At 31.8% G+C, this 24,754-nt stretch overlaps 2 protein-coding genes across 2 annotated transcripts in view; one reads left to right on the top strand and one right to left on the bottom strand.

The window, feature by feature from the left end:
* Nucleotides 1-981: 981 nt before the first annotated feature.
* Nucleotides 982-9,705, top strand: LOC106466569 (coiled-coil-helix-coiled-coil-helix domain-containing protein 7-like; the record flags this gene model as incomplete). Its single annotated transcript, XM_022394601.1, has 4 exons — nt 982-1,006; nt 1,097-1,191; nt 8,318-8,416; nt 9,464-9,705. Coding segments are annotated over 4 exons (330 nt in total), but the record flags the coding sequence as incomplete, so codon positions are not given.
* Nucleotides 9,706-16,587: 6,882 nt separating this feature from the next.
* The window catches only part of LOC106466567 (ethanolaminephosphotransferase 1-like), a 50,670-nt gene continuing 42,503 nt past the window's right edge, over nt 16,588-24,754 (bottom strand). Inside the window, exon 10 of the mRNA XM_022394603.1 lies at nt 16,588-16,680. The gene's annotated coding sequence lies outside the window, so the exon portion shown is untranslated. The remainder of the gene's footprint in view (nt 16,681-24,754) is intronic.

Here is a 24,754-nt window from a genome sequence, read left to right as displayed (position 1 = left end):
GAGCGTCTTATCCACCTGGCCATGCCGGGCCGTCGTCGAGGTGGCAATCACTTCAGTTACAGGACAGTTGGGTCGTCGCTAGCTATCGAAAAAATTTCGAACTTGGGCTACAAGAAAACAATTACTCCAAAAATAATTGAAACATAATTGTAATGTAATATATTATAGTGTATATAAAATACTCGGGTCACCGTGAACCGATGCCCAAATACGCCCTTGCTGAACAAATAGCTCTTACATACGCGCTATGACCTTAACGTTCAGAAGTTATAAAGATGCTGGAACAGGCAACTGCATAAAAGTCCAGTAATTAAGCAATAGCATAAAGAATTTAAAAACGAAATAGAAGAAAAATGTTATATAAAATATAAACGGAAGGCTGTATCATTTCAAAATATTATTCAGTAAGCAGCGAATGGTTGATAGAAAGATCTGAAACGAGGAATGGGATGAAAATATTTACTCAACAGGCAAAGAGGTTGAGTCTACACTCTCTTCGAAACAACCAAAATATGTCGTTGATTGTGATATTTGTAGGCAAATTTGATGAAAAATATACATTGTATACTAATTTTAAATTGGCCCCCCAGTGGCACAGTGGTATGTCTGCGGACTTATCATGCTAGAAACCGGGTTACGATAACCGTGATGGGCAAAGCACAGATAGCCCTTTGTGTAGCTTTGGGCTTAATAATAAACAAGCAAACTAATTTTAATTCAACGGTGATTTTTGAAGGTTTTAGTATTATGCTGCAGCTTGGAACTGAAACATTGTAACCAACAGACACCGATAGGAGTTGTCCACAAAAAACCTTCCCAAATTTGAACAGTGATTATTGATTGTAGTTTTTCACTGACATATAATTATCGCTAGTACATTAAATTTTCTACTTTAAAATTGCATATATTTTGAACTACGACGGTATTATGTTTTAAATGTTTAAACACTTACGAGTAAAATTATAGAAATGTTGAATTTTTTATCGTCTCATAACGATAGGTTTGGGTAAGGATGAGTGATACTATGTATTCGAAACATTGTTAATCTTATGTTGTTATAAAATTTAATTTATAGATATGTTTTCTTCAAATACAGCTGATTTACCTCGTTCGAAAAACGAAAAGGAAAGACAAGAAATTATAAGAAGGGGCTCCCATCTTTCAAGTGAATACAATAATCCATGCTTAAAAGTAAGTTTAAACAGCTGGCCTACTATTACTAAATAATAATTTGTGAATACTTTAAAATAGCTAGTAGTAGTACTGCTGCAGTGTTAGTGCTACAGAGTAGTACAGTTGTACTACTACTAATACTGATAGTCTGTACTTTAGGATGCTAGAACTTTTAAAGTATTTACTAATTATTATTTAGCAATTAGTTACAATGTTAGAATTAAATATTATTTTTAGTACTACTAGTAATAGTAGTGGTACTGGTAGTCTATAGGATGTTAGAACTTTTAAAGTATTCAGTAGTTACTACTTAAATTAATATAGTATTAGTATTACTATTAATAATTTTTCAAACAGTTACGCTGCCAAAACTTTTGGGTCTATCACACTATCAGTAGTGGGTTGTTTTAAAGATTTGAAGGGTAGACTCAATTAATTGTAACTTTTTGAGTGGTTTGCGTTAATAATTTGATATGTGTGGTAAGTTGTATTTCTCTTAAAATATATACTGTTGGATAAGTATATAGATTACCATATAACTCATGCTACTGTTTCTTAAATTTAGTGATGCCCAGTGGCTCAGCAGTAAGTCTGTGGGCTTATAGTTATATGCTAAAAACTGGATTTTAATACCTATGTTTGGCACAGCACAGATAGCCCATTGTGTAGCTTTGTGCTTAACTGCAAATATACAAACTTACATTTAGTGAAGAGATGTCATGGCTGATTAAACCAACAGTAAGATTTGTAGTCTCTCTTGTATTGGGGAGTCTGGGGGCCTATCCCCCCCCCCCCCCACAAAAGCTTTTTCTTCTGATAAGGCCAAATAGTGCATTCTTAAGGATTTAATTATCACAGTGTGAAGATTAGAAAGTTTAATATATGAATGAAAAACAAAGGATGTTGCAATACAAAGTTGCATTACTCATATACAGCAATAATATTTGAATGGGTATGGAAGAAAAAATCCCTGTGATATTTAGTGGAGCTACTAGCTCTGGATTTTTATTGCCTGCATGCTATAGCAAAAAAGAGAAATTTTGTTTCCTGACTTTATTTGTTTCTGATGCAAGAGAATCAGTCTCAGTGCTATCTAACTATATCTGCCTTGAAGTTGTATGCTTATAAGTAACAGTGATTACAGTATACATAAAGGAAATAAAAAAAAGGTGGAAAAAAATGAGCTATTGTGATGTACAATTTACAACTTATCATCAGGATAGTGTCATATAAACAAGTTCTAAGTGCATGAATTAAGAAATCACTGTGCTGTTCAGAACCTGTGTACTGCTTTTACAAGAGAAGATGAATGATTTAGATGTGCTTATGTTTTCATTCAATAGTAAAAGCTACTAGGAGAAAGAGTGATTTTCTCCATGACTTTTCATTGACCACAAGATTATAATGTGTGAAATAATTAAGGCTTAGACTGATTGAACATAAAACGAGTGAGATTTGCACTTTGGGCCATGAGAAGTGATCAAATTTTGTAAGACTAAAGGTCAGTGCATTAGTATGGCTGCAGCCATCTATGTTAACTCTAGGCATAAGGAATCAAGTATTAAAATTGAGAGTACATGTAGAGCATTACACACTTGTGTGTTTATGGAGAAAGGAAATCCTCCATTTCCTTTATTTTATTTCATTACACTGAACTTGCTTGTAAACCTTTTTAACTGTATATTTTACCTGACAAAACTAGTTTTTATTTTACAGATATTTTTTTCTAAAGATGCTATTTCAAATATTAAGCCTTGTTCTGCTTATTGCCATATATTTCGTATAATGTTTAGGGACAATAAGGGACCTATTGATCCATCTCGGCTGTCTCATCCTCTAAATTAAACCTATTAAAAAATAACCTTAAAGCCAGCCCTTATGATTCATGTAGTTATTAAGCCTTCTCTTAAACTCACTTAAATTTACTGCTTCCACAACATCAGAAGGCCTTCCATTCCAGAGGCCAACTACCCTGTTAAAAAATAAAACTGTTTTAGCTGAAGATGACTCCTACCTTGCCAAGGTTTATATTTGTGTCCCCTGGTCCTATTATTCTCACTATTAAATATGAAAAAAAGATGATGTATCAGCACTATCAGTTTCCTTTATAATCTTAAACACCTCAATCAGATCCCCTCTAACTCAAGAGAAAACAATTTCAAAGATCTTTATCTCTCCTCATATGGCAAAGCCTGCATACCAGGCACCATTCTAGTAACCTTCCTCTGTACCCTTTTGAACAATTCAATGTCTCTCCTAAGGTAAGGAGCCCAAGACTGAATAAAATACTCCAGATGTGGCCTAACCAACGAATTATATGTTACTGTAAATATGACTTAAAATCGTATTTGCCCTACCACTATCTCTATCCTAATGGAAGTATTTCAATATGAAAAATCTATTTCAAATTTTTATTCTAAGAATGATATTCATTAAAACTTGTTTTTTAAGATGAATTGTACAGTTCAAAATTTTACAATTAAAAAGTATTTTTTCTTCTCCAAGAATAGAAGTGTGGAATGCTTGTTTAAGTTTTTAGTCCCAATATTTGCATGCTTCAGTCTTTATATCCAGTGTCAGCATGATTGATTGATATAAATATAAGAAACGTTGGTCATAAATTTTTTCTTATTAGTATATGAATATAAAGAGCTGGATTTCAATATTACTGTTATTTTGAGTGAGGGGTGACCCCATATGGCTAGTAGTAAGTGGCCTTCAGCCACTATTTTTTGTATTCATAGGAAACTGGGTACAAAATGTATAATTGCATATTAATGATTATGAACTTTGATCAAAATAAAACTAACTGTATAGATTAGGACAAAGATATTGTAATAGAAAATAGCATGTACAATGAGATTATCCTCTATTACAAAAACTTCCTTGAGATACTTTAATGTTACTAATCAGCACAACAAAAAATTAAACCTAATAATGGTTAGACTGTACCAAATCATTAATTGAGAATCCTCACTGTAATAATATTTAATGAGGTTCAAACAGCTTCAAAGATTTTGGTTTGTCTTAAATACATAGAGGAAATCAGTAGGCAAAATAATTGATTTTAAACAATATAACTGTGCCTACTGTAATCAACATTTGCTATGGATCATGTTTTATTTTGAGTATATGTCAAACACCTACCACAATGGTATGTATAGATTGAAAATTTTAGGAAAAAAAATGCCTGGATAAGTCATTTTTACACTTTATTATATTCTGTAACATTTAACTTGGATAACAGAGCCTGAGGAACTGATGCACCCTGTAGTACAAAGTTAACAAAAAAAATTTCATAAACAACAGTCATTGAAAGAAGTGTCCATTTCACAGTCAAGCTGATTTCAGTAGTCTGTGTGACCACCTTGAGCATTAATGACTGCTGCACAACATCTGCACATGCTCATGATCAGATTAGCCAATCGTTGTTGCAGAATCTGTTGCCATTCTTCAATAAGGGCAGCTTCCAAGTCCTGGAGCATTCTTGATGGGGCTTGACAAGCTTAAAGCCTTGTCTGTAACAGCTCCCAGATGTTCTCTGTTGGGTTGAGGTCAGGAAACCTAGCTGGCCACTCCATCCTGGGAATTCCCTCAGCTTCCAGGAAGGCAGTCACTGCCATTGTACAGTGTGGATGTGCATTGTCATCCATAAGCAGGAAGTGTGGCCATGTTGCACCTGCATATAGATGAACAATGGGTGCAATGATCTCATCTCTGTATCTTAGGCCAGTGAGACTTCCACTTCAGATGATTACAAGGTCGGTATGGCCTGCAATTGTGATGCCTCCTCAGTTGAGCCTTCTCCAAAGCGATCATGTTCGATGACATTCTGAGGCAAATTATGCTCACAAGGGCATCTTCAAACTCTCCTGCATCTGTCAAGAAAGTCCACACAGTAGCAAGACGTGCCAGTGAAGAGTACAGCCCTCCATTGTTGTGCAGTCCACCTCCTGTGTTCTCTAGCCCACTGAAGTCATGACAGCTTAAAAGAACATGAACAGCAGGATGTTTAGCCCTCAACTGAGCTTTGTGAAGGCATCTGTGCACTATCTGTGTAGAATTCGGACTCCTTTGGCATCTTAGAAGGAGTTACAGAGGTTAACAGCTGGAGCAAAGTGATTCTTTCAATCATGGATGGTCAAGTAGTGATCTTGTTTTGGAGTTGTTATTCTTCTCCTTCCTCCACCATGTCTTATATTGACTACTGCTGATGGAAACTCATTCCACAAGTCATTTACCCTGTTAGAAATCTGTTTTAACTGGAGCATAATCTGTCTTTTTCCAAATCATAAAATTTTGTCCTCTCACTCTGTTATCTTCAGAATATCTCACAAAGAAATCAGAGGTCTTTAGCTTATTAATCTATTCAATAATCTATTAAACTGCAATAAGATCTCCTCTTAACCTTCTTTTCTTAATAGAAAATAAGAATCTTAATCTATCCCCTTAAGATAACCCTTACATCCATGGAATAGTCCTAATAGCCCTCTTGTGAATCCTTTCCAATAAGTCAATATCCTTTCTTAGAAAGGGAAACCAAAAGTGTGCACAGTATTCCCCAGATGAGGCAGAAAACTACTTTTAATTAGCTTTACTTGCTAGCAACAGTGCATTTTGCCAATATTCTTTTCTCCAGTCTTACTATTGATGAGTTAAATACCATATCAAATGTGTCACCCAAATTATAATAATCCATGTTATAATTAAAGGTCATTTGCCAATCATATATCCAGCTTACCAATTGATCCAAGGCATTCTGTAGTCACTCAACATCCTCATTACAGCTGGAAATATCCAATAGTTTAATGTCATCAGCAGTCTTTACTAATTATACCATATCAGTATTATTAATGTAATTAAAGGAATCACTGTTACACAAAAGAAATATTTTAAAATATTTTTTGTTTCAAAGTTAAAACCATCATACAATTTAAAGAATATTCATTACCAATTTGAATCATCAAATCCATTAGACATGCACTCTATATATTGCTAAATGTTTGATTCAGATCAATATGTTGAAAAAGAGTGCAGAAACAGGCTACATTTTAAAGCCCGATTTAAGAAACTGAAACAAGGAGAGGTGCAAAGTTTTCTTTGGAGCCATAAAATAATTTCACATGACTTAATTTAGATTTTTGAAATTGTTAGGAGCTTTTCTATTTATGGTAGGACGAACATACATCTCCAATTTCCAGGGACAGTCCTATCTTATTTTTATCAGTAAATTTGTAAAGCAGATACAATCATCAGTGATACAAATGGCACTAATACAGCAAACTTCTACAGTACTACCTGCTTCTGGAATTATGGTGAGTTCAGGTACAAATGTGGTCTACAAAATATGGTCATCTATATGAGTGTGGAATGTACAGTTAGCTAGACAAACTTGAATATTAGCTAACGTATTGAAACATTTGACAATCAGATGCTGACTTAACAGTCTTCAGAAAAATTATTTCTGGTATGATTTATTAACTTTTGAAATGGTTTAGCTAATCATACAGTATGTGAAATGAGTTTTCATTTTTTAACTGTTGAACAGGTGCAGTATGTTAAGTTTATGTATTGTTGCTTTCATTAATACTGTTGGTTGTACTAATTAGTATATCAAACAGACTTTTTATTTTAATTTATTGTTTACTATTATACTTCTATTTTTAAAGATAGTTTTTCATTCTTAGTGTCTTTGTAGGACTAATCTAAATCTCTTAAGCTGGCTTAATGTCTTGAGATATTAATGGGATTACAGCTGAAAATATCATTAATAGCAAGAGTACCTGATTGATGAAACAATGTTTTCTAATCTTTATAAGTAAACATAAGAAAAGTATATATAAATTGGCCATCTTAACTTTTAGTTTTGCTCTGAGTACATTGCTTACTCTAATCAGTGTTTTGTCACCTTACCCTTTCTGTGTAGATTGAAATTTTTTGTGTTATGGCATACATGATGAATGGAATTGAAATTTATTGAACCCCACAGAGACTGCAGACTATTTAAACTAAAAATAAATAAATAAATAAACTAGTGAGTATGTTATGTTTCTATATCCTAAAATCAACCTCAAAAAAACATGAAAGTAAGTTTTAGTTGATCACAAAATAAAGTATAATATTGTAACAGCTTGGAAAAATGTGATAAATGTAAGAATGTCTACACACAGTGGCCTGCTGCACGGAAACCTGCTATAACCAAGTAGATATTAAAAATTCAAATACCAGTTTTAAATTTGATGCACATTGAAGGCTCACATTGTGAGAAACATTTATCAGTAGTGTATTAAAAAAAAAGTAAGAAGTGCTGTAAATAAGTTGATGGTTCCAATTCTAATTGTTCAAGAATAGGTTTTATTTTTATCTCCAGTTATAAAGTTGAACTAACACCAAAATTTAAATTAGACTTCATAATTAAATAACACTTAAGAATAAAATTTTTAATTGTTTTCCTCCATTAAGTGTGGTGACAGCAGTACAGCAAGGGTCTGAAAGGTCTTCAGGCAAGAATTTCATGTGTCTCATTTTATTCAATAACTCTTTTCCCACATGTACATAAGTAAATTAATTTCATTTTCTTTCCTTTATTATTTGGCCTTTTGTTTGTCACATAAATGCCTAACAATAAGTTATACAAAAGTTTAAAGTATCTGATAATAGTTATGGTTATCATAGAAACTCCTCTTGCATGCCTTCTCAAAAGCAAAGGGTAGTAAGTACTAGCCATTTATTCATAATATGATCAAGTTATTATTTTTGGTTATTGGAAAATCTTATAAATACAATTATGTTTATTTTTTCACTTGCCATGTTTATTCCTCTGCCACTATTTTAAGTAAAAATACGTAATGACAGTCTCCAAGGTATTAGCTTATCCTCATCTCACCATTAACGTACCACTTACACACCAACATTTATAAGCTTCCAGGTAGGGTCAAGCAGTTATGAAAAAATAACATGTAAAAAGTATTGTTTGATCTAATGTCACTTATTAATAAATTTAGTATTGTATTTATAATTTGCCCACTTTATATTTATGAAATTGTCTTAATCAATAAACATATTTACTGCAACTTGAGAGGTGTAAACAAATATAATATTTTAATTGAATGTTCAATTTGCTTTACTCTTCATTTGTTTTTAGGAGCAGCAGTTGTCATATAACTGTCTGAGTGATATGAACTACGATCGTGATAAGTGTGGAGATTTCTTCAAGAATTATCGTAATTGCAGAGATTTTTGGGTAAGTGCTTAACGTGGAACAGTAGAAGTGAAGTTTTTTTTTTATTGGTACTTAACTAAAAATAACATCAAAATAAACATGGCATTTAGTTAGGTACTTAACCAAGACTAAATAAAAATTTGTTTCTCTAAAGATTTGGATAAATATGTAGTAAACAAGAATGTACATTAAAGCTTTCAGTATATACTTAATAATCACGACATAAGCTATTTCATAAACAACAAAGTCAGGCCTGTACTTAGTTACCTAGTAAACAAATATGGAAGCTAAATAACTTTATATATACATGGTAGACAAGAATAAAAGCTAAAGGTATTGGAAGTTGCCTAATAACATGAGCAATTCTAGTTCAAGTAGACCAAATTGTGAAAAACATTGGAGCTAGAAACTTGAACCTTTAATTTACTAATCTATCTATGAGGATAATTAATTATACATTTTTTTCCCAAAATTTTTGAGAGGGCTGAGCCACCACCACAAACTAGAATACCTTTTAAGTATTTTAAAAGTCTTTTTATAAACAAGAATAAATTAAACATTTAATAATTTTAGTAGGTGCTAAATGTAAGATTTTGATTAATAGAGACTTAGTGAAAGATGTGAACTAGGAATGTTGTTAAGTCGTACAAGTTAATTTGAATTTGACATCTTTCAAGTTATTTTAATGTGGAATATGTTACAATTCCAGTTATATGCTTGCATTTATGGTTTAAAAAGTGTATTTAATAGAATTGTTGTTTAAATGTCCATTTTTATTGATCCTCCAGAACTTCTAAAATTGAGATATAAATCCAACAGAATTTCTGTATTTTGGTTAAAGAAATCCAGTTGAACTTGTATTTTTCTATAACCTTATGATAGTAGTTAATAATGTAAAAGACAAAATATTTTTAGGAAAAGGGGCTACACAGTATCAATCCCATCACAAGTTTGAATATTTTGTGTAGCCCAAAAGAGCTACAATGCAAAGAATAACTTGTTAGAGAAATTTCTAAATAAGTTTCCACTTTTTAAAAATATGGTCATAAACTTTATTATATCCTCAAGCTAAAGGTGCAAGTAGACAGAAGAAGAAAAGGAATTAAACCTGAAATGCCATGGCCAGAAGATCGAGAAGACATAAAGAAGGAATACATGGCAGGAAACAGAAAATCTTGATGATTTTTAGAACTAATATTTTGGTGTTAGATGATTGACACCTGTATACTGTAATAGCTTGTCATAGCACTTTATGTATGTATATATATATAAGCAAGAATACCATGCAATAAAGTTTTCTGTAGTATGGATTCTTGATTTAGACTAGTTTATTAAATCAGCCATATACATTTATTTCAAAATAACTAATAAGAATTTACTGTGAGATTGTAACATGCAAATGTCAGATCGGGTGTGTCATTTATCACATTATATGTGCTCAGATTGTAATTATTGAGAAAATAAGTTAAGAAAAAACAGTATTATAATTCTAGAAATGCTGAAATTGTATAATTTTATTATTGAGATAATAGTTTCAAACTAAGAATTATTTGAGTCTACTGACTCCATAATTCAACATAAAATGCAACTTCTTCACATCTTAAATATACCTTTTTCATCAGCATTAGTTCTATTCAATTTTTAGATGTGAAAAAATACAATAAATAAACCTGAGCAGAATTGTTGTAAAATGTTTACTATTCACTCAACCAATAAAAAAAATTTTCTTTCTTTTAGAGAGACATTCATATAAAGTAATAGTTCCAGAGACTCTCCCTTTAAAACACAACTTCAAAATTGTCAAAAAATTCCCCAAATCATTTAAAAAGTAAAATGCACAAGTTTTGTTTCTGTACTATATTTATATCTTAAAAACTCACATTGATTATTTGTATGAAAAATATATACTTAAATGATACATCACCTTTCGTCACTAAATTTCCAATAGCATGGAATGCAAGCTTTCTGCTAGTTACATTATCTTCTTTTAAATTCATGTAAGATTTAGTAGCAGCATTGTTTTTTGTGGAAGGATCATCGACATTTTTAATCTTTTTTTTTCGCATCATTTCCTATTTTTACTATCAGCATCAAAATTATTGTTTACTAATAAGAATCCTTTTGATACATATAAACCATTTTTATTTCTATGAGGAACTTATTCAGATTTGTCATCAATTTTGGTTTTATTATGAATATACTCATCCCTTAGTGATATATTAATAGCTTCATTATTATCAGTTGCCTCCTGGACATTTTTTAGTTATTTTCAATATCATAATTACCATTATCAGTTAATTTAAAGCCATTTCTAGGATGACTTGTAAGATGCTTGATTACCATATGGAAACCACAAACACATTTATTATTATTGGAGAGTTTTTGTAGGTTCAAAACTTTCATTACACCTTTTCTTTTTTCAACTAATAAGGAAATCCATATGATTTTACTGCACTTTTTCTGAAAGCCAAAAGAACCTAATCTTCAAATTTGTCACATTATTATTATTATAAGAAACGTGGTTCGAAATGTTGAAACAAATTATTGGATACAATCCTTCGTAATTGGTATAGCTTACTAAACATTCAGTTATTGGTATCATTTAATCCGGCTACTAACAAATCTGAGTAATGTCTATAATAATCTAATTCTACATCTTGGAACATAAAACTGCACTTTTCAGTAGAATGTCTGTTTGTAGTGAAGTTCGTGCAAAGCTACACGAGGACTATCTGCACTAACAATCCCTAATTTAGCAGTGAAAGACTAGAGGGAAGGCAGCTAGTCATCGCCACCCACCACCAAAGCTTGGGCTACTCCCATGGCTGAAGTTTTTCTGAATATTTTTTTTTCTTCTTTTGAAATTTTAGTATTCGTTTTACCTTTTCTACTAACCACTTATTTTTCCTGCTTTTTTCAATCAAATTAGGTTTGTTAATTAATTCGGATGGTAATACAAATTCTTGTTACTCTAAAAATGAAACATCTAATCCTTCATCTAAACCAACCCTATATGTTTTCGATTCTCTGATAACTGTTGATTAAAAATAAGTTTTTAGGTAAGCACAAAGCTATATAATGGGCTATCTGTACTGCGCCCAACACATGTATCGAAATTTGGTTTTTAGTGTTATAAGCCTTATATGTTATGAATTGCATCTTTTAATGCTTTGAAATCTTTTCTCGTTTTTTAACTTCTAAGGGAATAGCTTGAGATACCTTTTTTTTTCTTGAATTACTGGTTTATAAAACTCTGTTGTTGATTCTTCTTATCCTACTTTACCTAAAGCTTGTGCTTCATTCTTATTTCTTTTAATTTTGATAGTCATTTTAATGAACTTATATATTTTCTATCTTCTTCACTGATCATTTCTTTATATTGAACTTATAGTTCAAAGCATCTAACTTGTAGTTAAATAAATGATGGAAGCTAAAGATTACACAATACCAGAAGATTTTGAATGTGTAATCAAAATCCTTTGCTACCTAGACATCCATTCAGACGTTTAATTGTTCGTGCATCTGGTTCTGGAAAAATATATGTTTCGCTAAACCTAGATATGAAAAATTACAAGAGAATTTTACAATCTCTTATGATATGGGTGTAGATGAATTGCAATCTATCAGTTATCAAAATAAGAGACAAATTTAAGAAAGAAACATTATTCTATAATAAGTTAGAAAATATGATACATGTTGATAGCTCAGATGCAGGGAACAACAATCTTATCATTCTTAATGATTGCATAAAAGAAAAAAATAGTTGACTTTTTTACCAAAGGAAAAAAGAAATATGTATCAATAATTTATCTATTGCAATCTTACTATTCAACTCCAATTAACATCAGAAGGAACTGTAATTATTACTTTTCATCTTTTACAAACTTCAAGAGAGAGATATATAAAACAGATTAGAAAAATTGATGGATTTAAGAATGTTAATGATTTCAAACAAATATATAAAAAAAAACTGCCAAAAAATATTATGTTTTTATTATTAGATTTCAAATCTCCTTAAATGAGTTAAAGAAAGAATTTTAATCAAAAATAAATAATGGAGGAGTATTTAGAGAAGAAAATATTTGTATGTCAGAAAAGTTATAAATTCTATTCTGAAATTAATATAGATATAGTTATGATAAATTTAAAATTTTATTCAGTGTTTCTGGTTTAGCAGTGATTACCATTCATCTATCAACAGTATTAAATCTAACAGCCAATATCATTGAAGTAACTATCCAAACATATCTGCTACAAAAAAGTATATAAAAGGTCTTATAACTTTTATAAAGAAATACTATGTTCAGTACGTAAAACAGACAGCTCTTGTGCAAAAAATGTAAATAAAGTTAATAAAATGAGACAACAAAGCTTTTTACTTGCACAGTTTAAAAAATATAAGTTAAAAGAAACTTTAAAAACTATATGTTTCATGGAAATAATTCCACCATCTTCAGGAGAATAAATCATGAAGTACACATTAGCATGCTCGTACAATGGAATGGGAGACAGTTGAGCCGGTCTGAGAGATGAGATGAGAAATAAAAAATACCCAGACTGATGACATATTGAATTGGAGCAAGAATAGATGTTGCAGTCCCAAAAAAGAAGCCTGCCTTGGTTGTATCTGAAAGTAGGAGCAGGATGTGATGGTCTAACAGTTGACAAGATGTTGTCAGCAGTAACCAGTTGTCCATGAAGTAGTGTGTGCACTATACAATGGAATGAAGGGATGAGAAAACTCATACGAGACAGCAGAATTGATCTTAAGCCTATTCGAGACTGAAGGAAAAATCCTGGAACTGCAATACCTGACCCTTGTGCATCACAAATGGCAATTGTGGTGGGATTCCAATGCTGAAGCAAAGTGCAGATAGGAGCTGACTACAACCAAGTTGGACATCTACAATCCGAGTAGAAAAAAATCAGAGATTGTGAAATGATTAACTTGTGAACCTTGGAGAATTTAGGCATTGGTGTAAACAAGGAACATCAATGTCAAGACACCAGTCTCCTGTCTTCATAGGCCCAACAACTAACAGGAATAAAAACTCGGAAGAACTAGCCCGACTCTCTCACTACCCCCAGACCAACCAGACTCAAATAACACTAGAACTAAGTTCCAAATCCTGATGGAAACCCTATAGGTAGGGTGGATAATAGTAGGGAAGATGTGAACTGAATGACCAATTGTGACCCAAGGACCTGCAAAGCTCCTTTACCAATGGTTAAGATTACCACACATCCAAAAATTCTTGGAACTGAGCCCCCACAGCTCCTAAGGGTATACAACAATGACCAACACTACTGGCAATCTGACTAAGCAGTAGAAACCTTGGTTATAGACAGAATCTATTTTGAGTACCATTGTACCAAGGAGCTGATGTTGGGAATCAGTACTCACGAATAGGGGTGGTACTATGACTCTCCCGTAGGAGCCAATGAAATCCGAGACTCCAACAATAACCAGGAGGAATGTAGAAGCCGAAAATTGAACCAACGTGCATGCTAACAATGGATCCAGCTTGTCCTCAATGAAACTGGTTATCCTGAAAGTCTTCTAACAAAGTGAAGTGAAAAGAAACAAAATGATGAAGTTGAATTGTAACTTCACAGACTTACTCTGTCTCATCAGAGGACATAGACCTATATAGGTGAACTACAAACTTCACCTTAGAACCCCAAAATGTGAGGTGCAGATATTATTTGAGAGATGGAAAAATGCCTCCACAAGTAGGCGAAATCACGAAGTTCTGACAACGTGTCAGATAAGGCTTAACTGTCCCTTCACATAATTAAGAAGTAAGTAAAACTTCCAACATAAACCACAGTTTCAGTGTAGAGAAAGAAAAAAAAATTGGCTCCCAGACCATTTAGTTGCAACCAGGAAAAAGCCCAAAACATCACACACTTGAAGAACCAACAGAAGAAAAACAAATTAAAGACAGCTTATCCCAAATGGCCTCTTTTTAGTTTTTCTTAGGTCATTTAAAGACCATGGTAAAATAAGTTTTGTTAGAGCACAAAGCAACTACAGGCTATCTGCCACGTCCACTCTAGGGAATCAAACCCAGATCACAGTGCTGCAATTCCGTAAGCTTACCACTGACCCACAAGGGGAATGAAAATCCAACACACTAAAAAAAAAGGGGGCAGGAGAAAGTGAATCTAAAGTCTCTCCAAAATGTCGAGAATAGCCCTCGAATGCAACCTCAGAGGACCACCACAGATCTGAATATGTATCCATCTCATATGAGAGGGACCCCTCCCCCCCAATTGTCGTGCAACACTAGATATCAGGGGTGGGATAGGAGACCCAATAAGGAATTCATACCATAATCAGCTCATTATTACTGTTATGAAATCAACTAGATAGCATGATAACGTTCAAAGTAAGCAAGAAAAAATCCGACTAACGCTTAGATGGGCAAAGAAAGAACCCTGGCAGTCGAGTAATAACTATAAGTGACAGTGGAGGTAAGTATGTTTTGGAATATGTTCTGTTCAAGTTAACAAAATAACATTAGGTTTGAATAATGACAAAAGATATATATTATCAGATGGTATTAATACTTTTCTCTTATATAAATGAAAGAAGTGAAAAAAAACCTAATGCTATTGGAACATTTCACTGTACCAAAACTCATAAATTGAGTGAACTAAACCCAAGAGATGAATTCCCTGTCTCTGAAATAAAAATAGTTAAAACTCAGTTTACTGATAGAATTGTAGTTGTGCTATTGGATGAAAACTGGAATGAATTCCAAATATTTTTACCTGATTGATTTAATAAAAAGTCACCTGAGAAAGACATTAAGATCTTACCCTTGTTTGTAGCAGGACAAAAGGCAATGGAAACCATTGGAAAGCTCATATGATTGAATTCTAGATTTAATATCAACCTGCATGATAATTATGTAATAATTTTTTGATATTTTTGAGTTGTGTTTTAAAAGAGCCCTTTTTCTTCAATTTTTTAATTCCAATTACAGTATTGTCCCAATTATAGGGTGATCTTGAATATAAGGCAATCCCCCATTTTGAAAAACCATGGGAAAGAAAAAAAATTTAGTGTAACAACGTCTTTCTTTTTTTGGGTCCGCAAAATCAATACTATAACTAAATAGCATGCAGGTAGATTAGTTGCAAGAATTAGCTATGACCTTGAGCAAACATCTGTAGTCAAAGAAATCCACTGTTTGTCCTATCCTGTGGCTCTACTAACATTAAATTGATGCAAAATTGTCATTTTAATAGGAATCTGAGATGTTTTGGATAAGTAATTTTCTTAGGAAGAACTGTATCGGTAATTTTTCTATAGTGTGGCACACTTAATAAATAATATTTTCACATCATTTTTGTGACAAAATAACTTGGAATTTATTTTTGGGCTATGACATTAATACAATATGTATTTTCTTACAGAGCACAAACCTGAAATAACACTTTGTGTTATGTGAAGAACACAAAACTTGATTGTTTAACTTGTTTGTATTGCCTATTGACATGACTGGCTGTAGTGTCACTCAGTGTTATGGGAGATTGTAATATTAAGTTGTGGAAATGACTCAACTTATTAATTAGTAAAAGTTGTGAAAAAAGTACATTTATGACTGAAAATCATCAATTATGAAGAAGTAAAATTTTCTCTTAAAGTACTAGAAAATTTCTTTGTTGAATATTTGTAAAACACAATACAAGCAAATAACCTACAGATAAAATCACAGCATCTAACACAACTACTGGCACATTAAACATTAAAGAACTTAGAAATAAGACTTACGTTTGTTACAACAAATTTTAAACTGTTTTCTATAGGAGATACTTCAACTAATTATTGTTCATATTTTTCTCTAACATTCTTTGTAAGTAATGGATCTGAATTAATTTCCTGCCACATGTAGCAACTTCTTACGAGCTACATCTTGATTTCTGAAATTCCAGTTGATATTACACATACAACTGTACCTATCATGTAATGCTATTCCAGTGCTTGCCGAATGTTTTAGAAACCTCACAAGTGACTAAGTGTTTTGTTGTTTTCCATGACTGTACAAGCTTCCTTCAGCAATGTGACTAACGTAATTTACTTTCTAGACAATGTGTGAAAGGCAAGAACAATCTAGCAAGTCTTCAGATTTCAACCAGTAAGAGCAGATTGCCAGGATTTGTTTGATCATTTCATTCTATTCTTGTGGGTCTTCTTAGTTTTATAACACTTTATGATATTCGTAAGATAAATACAAGTGGGTTCCACAATCTGTAGACAAGTTTCTTAAATGGTACTGAAACAGAAATACAGAAATATTATTATAACTGAAAGTATGCATACTCAATTATGTTATCACAGCTTATCCTAGGTTAGAAATAAAATATCAGTATGACAGATAGAATGCTAATGAACACTAAAACTGTTAACAACTTTTACATTATTGAAACAAAAGCACTTAACACATACTTTCTCACTCTTTATCAATTCTAATAATTTATTATAAGAATATTAGTAATGGATAAACAGATAAACATTTATATTTCTTGTAAGAGAAAATATACAAAATCCTTGAGCTTGCTATGTTTCGGGGCTCTCAACTATAGTTTAAACATTTCGAGAATCACCTCATTATGACCCTAGGCTACACTAAAGTAAAAAGTGCCGATTTCATCTTTTTTGAAATGATCATGTAAACATGATTACTAAGAACAATTTTTAATATTTCTCATCTCAGTTATATATATATATATATATATTGCATTAATACTACTACCATTTATTTTCTTAATACACATTTCATGCATTTAAACAATACTTTTGAAAATTAACAATTTATGTCTCTAACAACCATACTGAATGATCATAATAATCTCTTTATTTCTAACAAAAAAGATTAACAAATCTCTACAATACGTACTTAACTGGTAATGAAAGTTGACAGTTTTAATAATTATGTACCACAGTACTTAAAATTAGCAATATTCACAACCTTTATGTGCAAACAAAAGCAATAAAACAAACAATATTTACACACTTCTAATATCAAGTAATGAAAATATCTTCATTAGCTTTTTTTTTATACCTTGAAAAAGCCAATAAGTGAAAACGGACTCTGGAACCAGGATCTCTGACTAACAAGGTCAGTGCTATACTACTGAGCTATCAAAGAGTACAAGCCTTCATTGTTCACTTACAAAAGTTCTTACTAAGAGTATGGATAGTACCTGATCATAATGTAGTATGATAATCATACTCAATAATTTGAAGTGCTTCAGAAAAGAGACTTAACTACCATTTTTAAATTAATAATTAGAAGTACATAAATCAAACTGAACTTTGTTTCTTCCAGAATTATTGTAATTGCAGAGATTTTTGGGTAAGTATTTAACATGCAACAATATAAGTGAAGTTTTTTTATTGGTACTTAACTAACATGAAGATAGGATTGGTACATATTTTAAGAAGAATAAGTACTTAATAAACAATAATGTAATCTTGTTCAGCATTAGTTTCAATCATGGCTGGAGACGGCTTAAATGGGTAATGAAGAAAAACTTTAATATAAGTTTAACATGACAGCAAATGTACAACGTTTCGACAAGGTTTTGTCATCATTTTTTCACTTGTCAGCTTTTTCATATAAAGGTTTGTTAAAAATAGTTTCATTGTTCCCTAATAGTAATGCTAATAAGTAATCTTTACAGGATATTTATGTACTTTTATCTTACAGTCACTTACCTTGTTCACTGACAGTTTGAAATATTAATTAATTTACAGAATATAAATACAATAACCTTACATCTTTTATTAGTTGTACCATTTAGTTGTACAAAGCCATATTTGTTGATTTACTAAAACATTTCTGTTATATTTAACTTTCTACAAGACAGATTTGTAACTGTAGATAATTTTAAGCTTACTGTTAAATTTAATTTCCTGCTAAAAATATTGTTAATAGCAAAAACTAAGAATTATAGATTTTGTGTGTGTCACTGTTGACTTCTGGCCAGTTTGTTATATAGAATTGACTTCATTATCTTGCAAGTTACTTTTAGCTTTAGCTTATATAGATAACTTCCATTCTTTGATAGGTTATTAATAATCATCTTTACTTGGCATTTTAATTAAGCTACTTTATGTTAGTGAGTTACAAAAGTGGTAGATATTAAAAATAGTAATAATGATAATATTTAATTCCAAGCTGTCACTGATAGACAATTGTGTTTATGTATACAAACCTAAAATTGTTGGCCTGACTATTAACTTGGTCCTTCCTAAATATTTTTTTCCATGCTAATATTTTTTTTTGGAAACTTTCACCTTTTACATTAAATAAACTCAGAAAGATATTTCCATTAACATAAAACAACATATGTTTCAAATGCTATGATGACTTAAGTAGTTTTAATATATACTGCATTTCAATTGTCAAAAAACAGTGCCTTAACAGTGCTTAATATTTCAGTATATCCCATAGACTTGAGTAGTGTTCATAGTAGATAGGGGTTTGTTGTTAGTTGGCATCCACAGTGTTTATAAAGATACAAAATGGCAAAAATTTAAAGGAAAATTAGTATACAGTCAAAAGACAGAAAGAAACAGACATTAGCCAAAGAATGAAAAATGTTCAAGTTTTATTGGAATTTCTTACAAATACACGTAATTACAGAGAATGTTAGCAGGAGTTGTAAGGATAAAATGACAGTTGTTGTTCAAGTATAATAATACAGAAAAACCATCTGAAGAAGAAGATATAAAGTGGTTACAGACAGATATATTTTTAAACAAACTTAGCAAGCACATACTTGATAAAATAGTTCTTTAATAGTTAAAAACTATCAAACTTTGTAAAATTTGTCAAGAGTCTCTGTAACATTTACATTTAATTAATCATAAATACGAGAAAAAAATTGTTGTGGTTTATCAATCTCAAATGGTTGTTAATCACTTGAAAAACTATGAAAAACATCATGTTTTATGGTTATAAAATTTCTAGCTGATAATAGTTACATGAGTAATAGTTAGTACATTATCTAATATAATCAATAACTCATACAAACTAGTATTATAAGTTCATTTCTTCTAAAAAAGGAGTGATACAACTTTACCCCCCCCCCCCCCTCTGATATAACATCCTTCTTTAAAATCTCCCCCTCTGATATAACTTCTTTCAACATTTTGAAGCGTAGTGAAGTTTCTTAAATGTTTTGTGGGAAAAGAAATATTGGCACCAATTATGAAAATGATGTATTTTTTTCAAAGTAAGTTTTTATTCATAGTTACTTGATTTGTTTGAACTGAAAAGGATGAAAGGCAAGTCTGAAACACAGAATAATTCATGTCCATGTACTGTTTAAAAACATGCACAAAACAATTAAAGAATAATCAAATTTGTAGTATTTTAGCTATGATAAGATTACCAAATGATTAAATAATGTCAGTCATCCCCTCATTGTTATGTGAATCAAACACATAATCATCAAATATTTGATATGAAATGAAAAATAATTAGTCATTCAGCCTACGTTTTATGTTTAATAAATTTCATACAATTTTGTCTTAGCTGTCAATGTGTAACTGCTTCTAACAAATGGTACAGTTGTTTTGTACACCTGAATAAATTATCAAAACTAGAGCAGGTGGCCACTAACTGTTGATTGTAACAAACTACAATCTCAAGTTATAAGACTGAATCAGACATTTACAATTGCAACTGGATCCCATCTGAGTGTACAGACAGTTATGAACAAACTTCTTATACCTATTGTATATGCCAGATGCCCAATAGCATGCATTCCACTCATATCAAGACATACAACAGAACAGCTGTAATGATGCCAAGATCATGTGCAATGGATAAACATAAGGAATTACTAAACTCTTTGTTGTTTTTTTTTTTACAGATGAGCCACACTTTACAGTGTTGTAGTTACCAGGGTTGGATTTATGCCAAAGCACTGTAGGTAACCGTCTTGGGCAGTAAATTTCCAGAAACAAAGAAAATCATTGCTAAATGAAAAAGAAGAAACATTCACTCCACTGGATTATCCCTTTGAATTCAGATAGGGATGTAGAGTCAAAGTGCTCATGTCACAGTCTTTTATACAGTTACATTCAAAATTTAATTAAATCATTTTATTTATAAATTTTTGTCAATAAATTTGGAATCAAAGTGTTGTTTATAATTCAAATTCTTATATGTTTTAATCTCAAAAGGAAATATTTAAATGTTCTCAAACTTCACATTTCTGTGTCATGTGATGCACCCATTCTCTGATTGACCATTTTAGGATTTCTTGCTCCCCTTTTATTGTGGTTGAGCAAGTGAACGTACTTACTAACACATACTATAGATAGCCCCAAGCTTAAATGTACATTTACAGCTTCTGATATTCCTGCTTATTTCCATATTGCATTGTGTCTAATTATTCACATATTTTTCAATAACTAGTTATCCGTTATTGAGTACAGGGTACGCTTGTTTTTTTCAAGATTGAAGTCAGTACTGTTGTTATTTCACAAGTTTTTTTCTTTAATATGAGTGATGGTAAAAATAAATTGAGTGGTGTTCAGTACCAAAAGTAGACCCAAGAAAAAAAGTGTAAAACAAGAAGAGATTGCTTGTAAAACAATGAAAGTCAATTCATTCTTACTGCTAAAGAAAGCGACAGTGACAGGACTTCAGATTCAAATCTTTATAAGACAGTTGAATATAAGGATAAAGTATCATGTTCAAGTAGTGTTTATGCAAATTTTTATGATACTTGAAAATATCTGTAAAGCTGTTGAATATGTTGAAGTGGTGTCATGTTCATGAAAGAATTAACTACTGTAAGTAATGATCCTGTGTTCTGGGAAATTAACAATGTTAATTTCAGGGAATCAAAATGACAATACTCAGATTGCACTTGGTTTTCTTACCAAAAAGTTTCTTCAAAAAACTGGTAATTGGATAAAAACGACCATGAATTTTGCTGTACATTGTGCATCATGAAGATTGTTCAGAAGCATATCTGTGTTGGCAAAAATGCAACAACAGTTAAGAAACATGAAAATTTGTAAAGCCACAAGATTTGTGTTTTGAATTTGACGAAGAGAGATAGTGGTTCTGGTAGGATTGATTCTAAGCTAACTGATTGGTTTGAAAAGGAGATCAATTATTGGTGGAAAATATTAAAGAGTTGTTACAAATGTTCAGCCATTGGAGGTGATGAGGAAATTTTCAATTCTTCCAACAACAATAATTACATGATGGTGTTGGAACTGGTAGCAATTGATCCATTCTGGTTGAGCACACAGCCTATCATGGCAATAATAGTAGAAGTACTTCATACCTTCTATTTTCAATTTGTGAAGAATTTTTTGATGTGATGTCAAGAAAAGTAACACAACAAAGACTAAGTCAACAGAAAATAGCTAAGTATTTTTATTTATTAGAGTTGGTTCTCACTGGATGGACATCTCTCATACAGAGCAGCTTGTGTTCATAATCAGCTATATGAGAAAGTTAGAACTCTTGTGGACTACTTTTTATGTTTCCAATAAGTGTAACAAATCCCAGCAATTAGCTAAAGTTGTTCAGAAAACATTAGAAGAACATAATAAAATTTTTGCTAACTGTCAAGGCTAATCATATGACAATGCAACTAATATATCTGGAGCACACACCAGTCTTTAGGCTGGGATAAAAGACATCAATGAACTCATGGTGTATATACCATGTTCAGCCCATTCCCTTAACCTTGTGGGAACCATCCCGTGCTGCCAAGAGCCGTACAAAGCTGATTTTTTCTTCTTTATGCCATCCACACATCAAAGGGAAAGTTTTCTTTCTCATGTTAAGCCTGAAGCTAAAGTTGTGAAAAATATACAAATACCATGATGGTCGACCTGTGAAGATGCCTGCATACAATAATCAAAGCTCTAACAACAATTCAGAACATTTCAACAGAGAAGGTAACTACACAGTGTGAGGACTAAGGATTGTTGGCACAATTAAAAAAGAAAACTGAAACAGCTTTCATGTGTCATTTTTGGGATAAAATATTGGAGAGAGTCAGTGTAACCAACAGGAAATTTCAGTGTGAAAATCAATGTCGGTATTGTGGTAGAACTTAAAAGCTTCCTGATCAAGCTAGTATCACATATAAGTGAGTGATTTCATGAGTATGAAGAAAAAGCCATGAACTCACTGGGCTGTGTGAATATGAACAGAAAAGGAAAAGAATAAGAAACCATTTTCTGGTAAAATGGACAAACAGGGTAACAAAACTGAAATGAGCAGATGTGACAGTTTTGGGTAAACATCTTTTTTCCCATACTTGACTGCCTGAATTGATACACTAAAGTTTACAAATCATTCAATGGTCTGTTTGTATATTTTCCTAAGATGTGCAGGATGGAACAGTCAGTGGTTGCAGAGAGAGAGCAATACATTTACTGATCCACTAACTTTTACACTTTTATGAAACTTTTTTGACAGCTGCCTTTATTTTTGAGTTCAACTGGCCAGTATGAAAACCAGCAATGATAATATAACATCATTGACACTTTGCAAACATATCCAGGAAAAAAACAATCACGCAGTCTCCCCAGAAACATTGGCATCACCCTATAAATGTTCCTGTGAACAGTGGCTAAAAACTGTAGTGCAGAACAGTCATTCTCTAAACTGAAATGTGTTAAAAACTATTCATGTTCAACAATGACCAATGTCCCACTGAATGCACTTGCTACTTAATAAGTTGAGACAAACCCATCACCAAAAATTGAGCCACAATGATGTCACATATATTGCTGTTCTGAAAGCTAGGAGGAAGCATCTATAAAATTGCTATTTAATAAATGCAAGTAAGGTCTTAAGTATACATTATATGTTGTTCCTTAATTGCTAATTATGTTTTTACACTTAATGACACTATTAGTACTGTTTTATGTCTCCAGAGAATAAGCCCAGACATCTGAAGTGGAGAAGAGAGCGTGGCAGTGAAATTTGGTGCCTAAGAGTGGCAAAAACGTAAATGTGGCCCTGGTAGTTACAAAACAACTGTACACCCATATGAAGACAAAATCTGGAACCAAACCTAATTCTACTTTTATGCAGGAACATGACGCATATAATAGTAATATAAGTATGATGTGGTCTGAAATAAGCATTAGTGAAGAAGCAAACATCTATGTCCTACAAAGCAGCCACAAAGTATAGAATACTGTTACTATGACCCTCTTTAGTGAAATTTACCTTGACTTAGTCGAGTGGATGACAATGACATACTCAGCACATTAAACTGGTCAGTATATTCCTTGAATGGGAGGGGGGTGTACAAAATCTAATTATCCTGCAGGTGTTTTGTACAGAATATGTTTAAACATGCTGTAATGTTTCCAGTTACTTAGTATATTTTCTAGCTACTGTACCACATGCCCGTATCATTTCAGTTTAAATCAGCTGCAGATCAAGAGTTGTGTTATCACCCAACACTACAATGCTGAATAATTCAAAAATCTTTACAGGATTTCTTTAATAAATAGTTTAGGTAGAGTATTCATATTGAATTGACTATGAAATGGGTGGCAACTACCTATTACAGAAACACTTGTAAAAATATATTTCTAAGAACTTCTGCCTTTCATCTTCGCAGATCTGAAGACCAAAGGCAGAAGACTTGCAAAATGTCTTCTACACTTAAGCTGCAAAAGTAGATCATACAGTCATCAATATATTTCTACAAGTGTTTCCCCTAATAGGCAGTTGCCACCCATTTCACAGTCAACTCAAAATTTACAGGTTCTTATTTCAACATGTATATTTTGTGTAAACAAGGAAAACATGTATTTACTATTTCTGAAATATCTCGTTTTAAGACACCAGCAAGTTTATAATAAATTTAAATTTCTCTTTATCTAAAAGACTTTTCTCATCAGAGATAAACAACATCAGAGAAGATAAAAGTACAAATTTTCTGTTTAAAAACTTGGTATATCTAAATGATAAAAGCTTTCATGTTAATAACTTTACCATTTAGTCATTTCAGTTTGTATATTTTTGGCATCATGCTTCAGATATTATGTTTCTGTGTACACTTTTCGAAAAGTTATACTGACAACCTTAAAATAGGACAGTTATCAAAAACTCTATATGTTATATACACAGAAGGATAGTAACAAAACAGCTCTATCTAAATAATAAAAACAGATTTTGACACAATGCTGAAATTCTGCAACTTTATGAAAATACTCCAAAAGTGGTTAAACCTCTTCAGAAATAACATTATATACACAAAATTTAAAGTATAAAAACAATGTTAGCTTATGACATTCAAATGTGAAATATATATATATATATATATATATATATATATATATTT

Source organism: Limulus polyphemus, unplaced genomic scaffold (assembly GCF_000517525.1).
Source record: "Limulus polyphemus unplaced genomic scaffold, Limulus_polyphemus-2.1.2 Scaffold2305, whole genome shotgun sequence".
Classification (NCBI taxonomy): domain Eukaryota; kingdom Metazoa; phylum Arthropoda; class Merostomata; order Xiphosura; family Limulidae; genus Limulus; species Limulus polyphemus.
The sequence above is the reverse complement of the archived record's forward strand: the minus strand, read 5'-3'. Positions and strand labels throughout refer to the sequence as shown.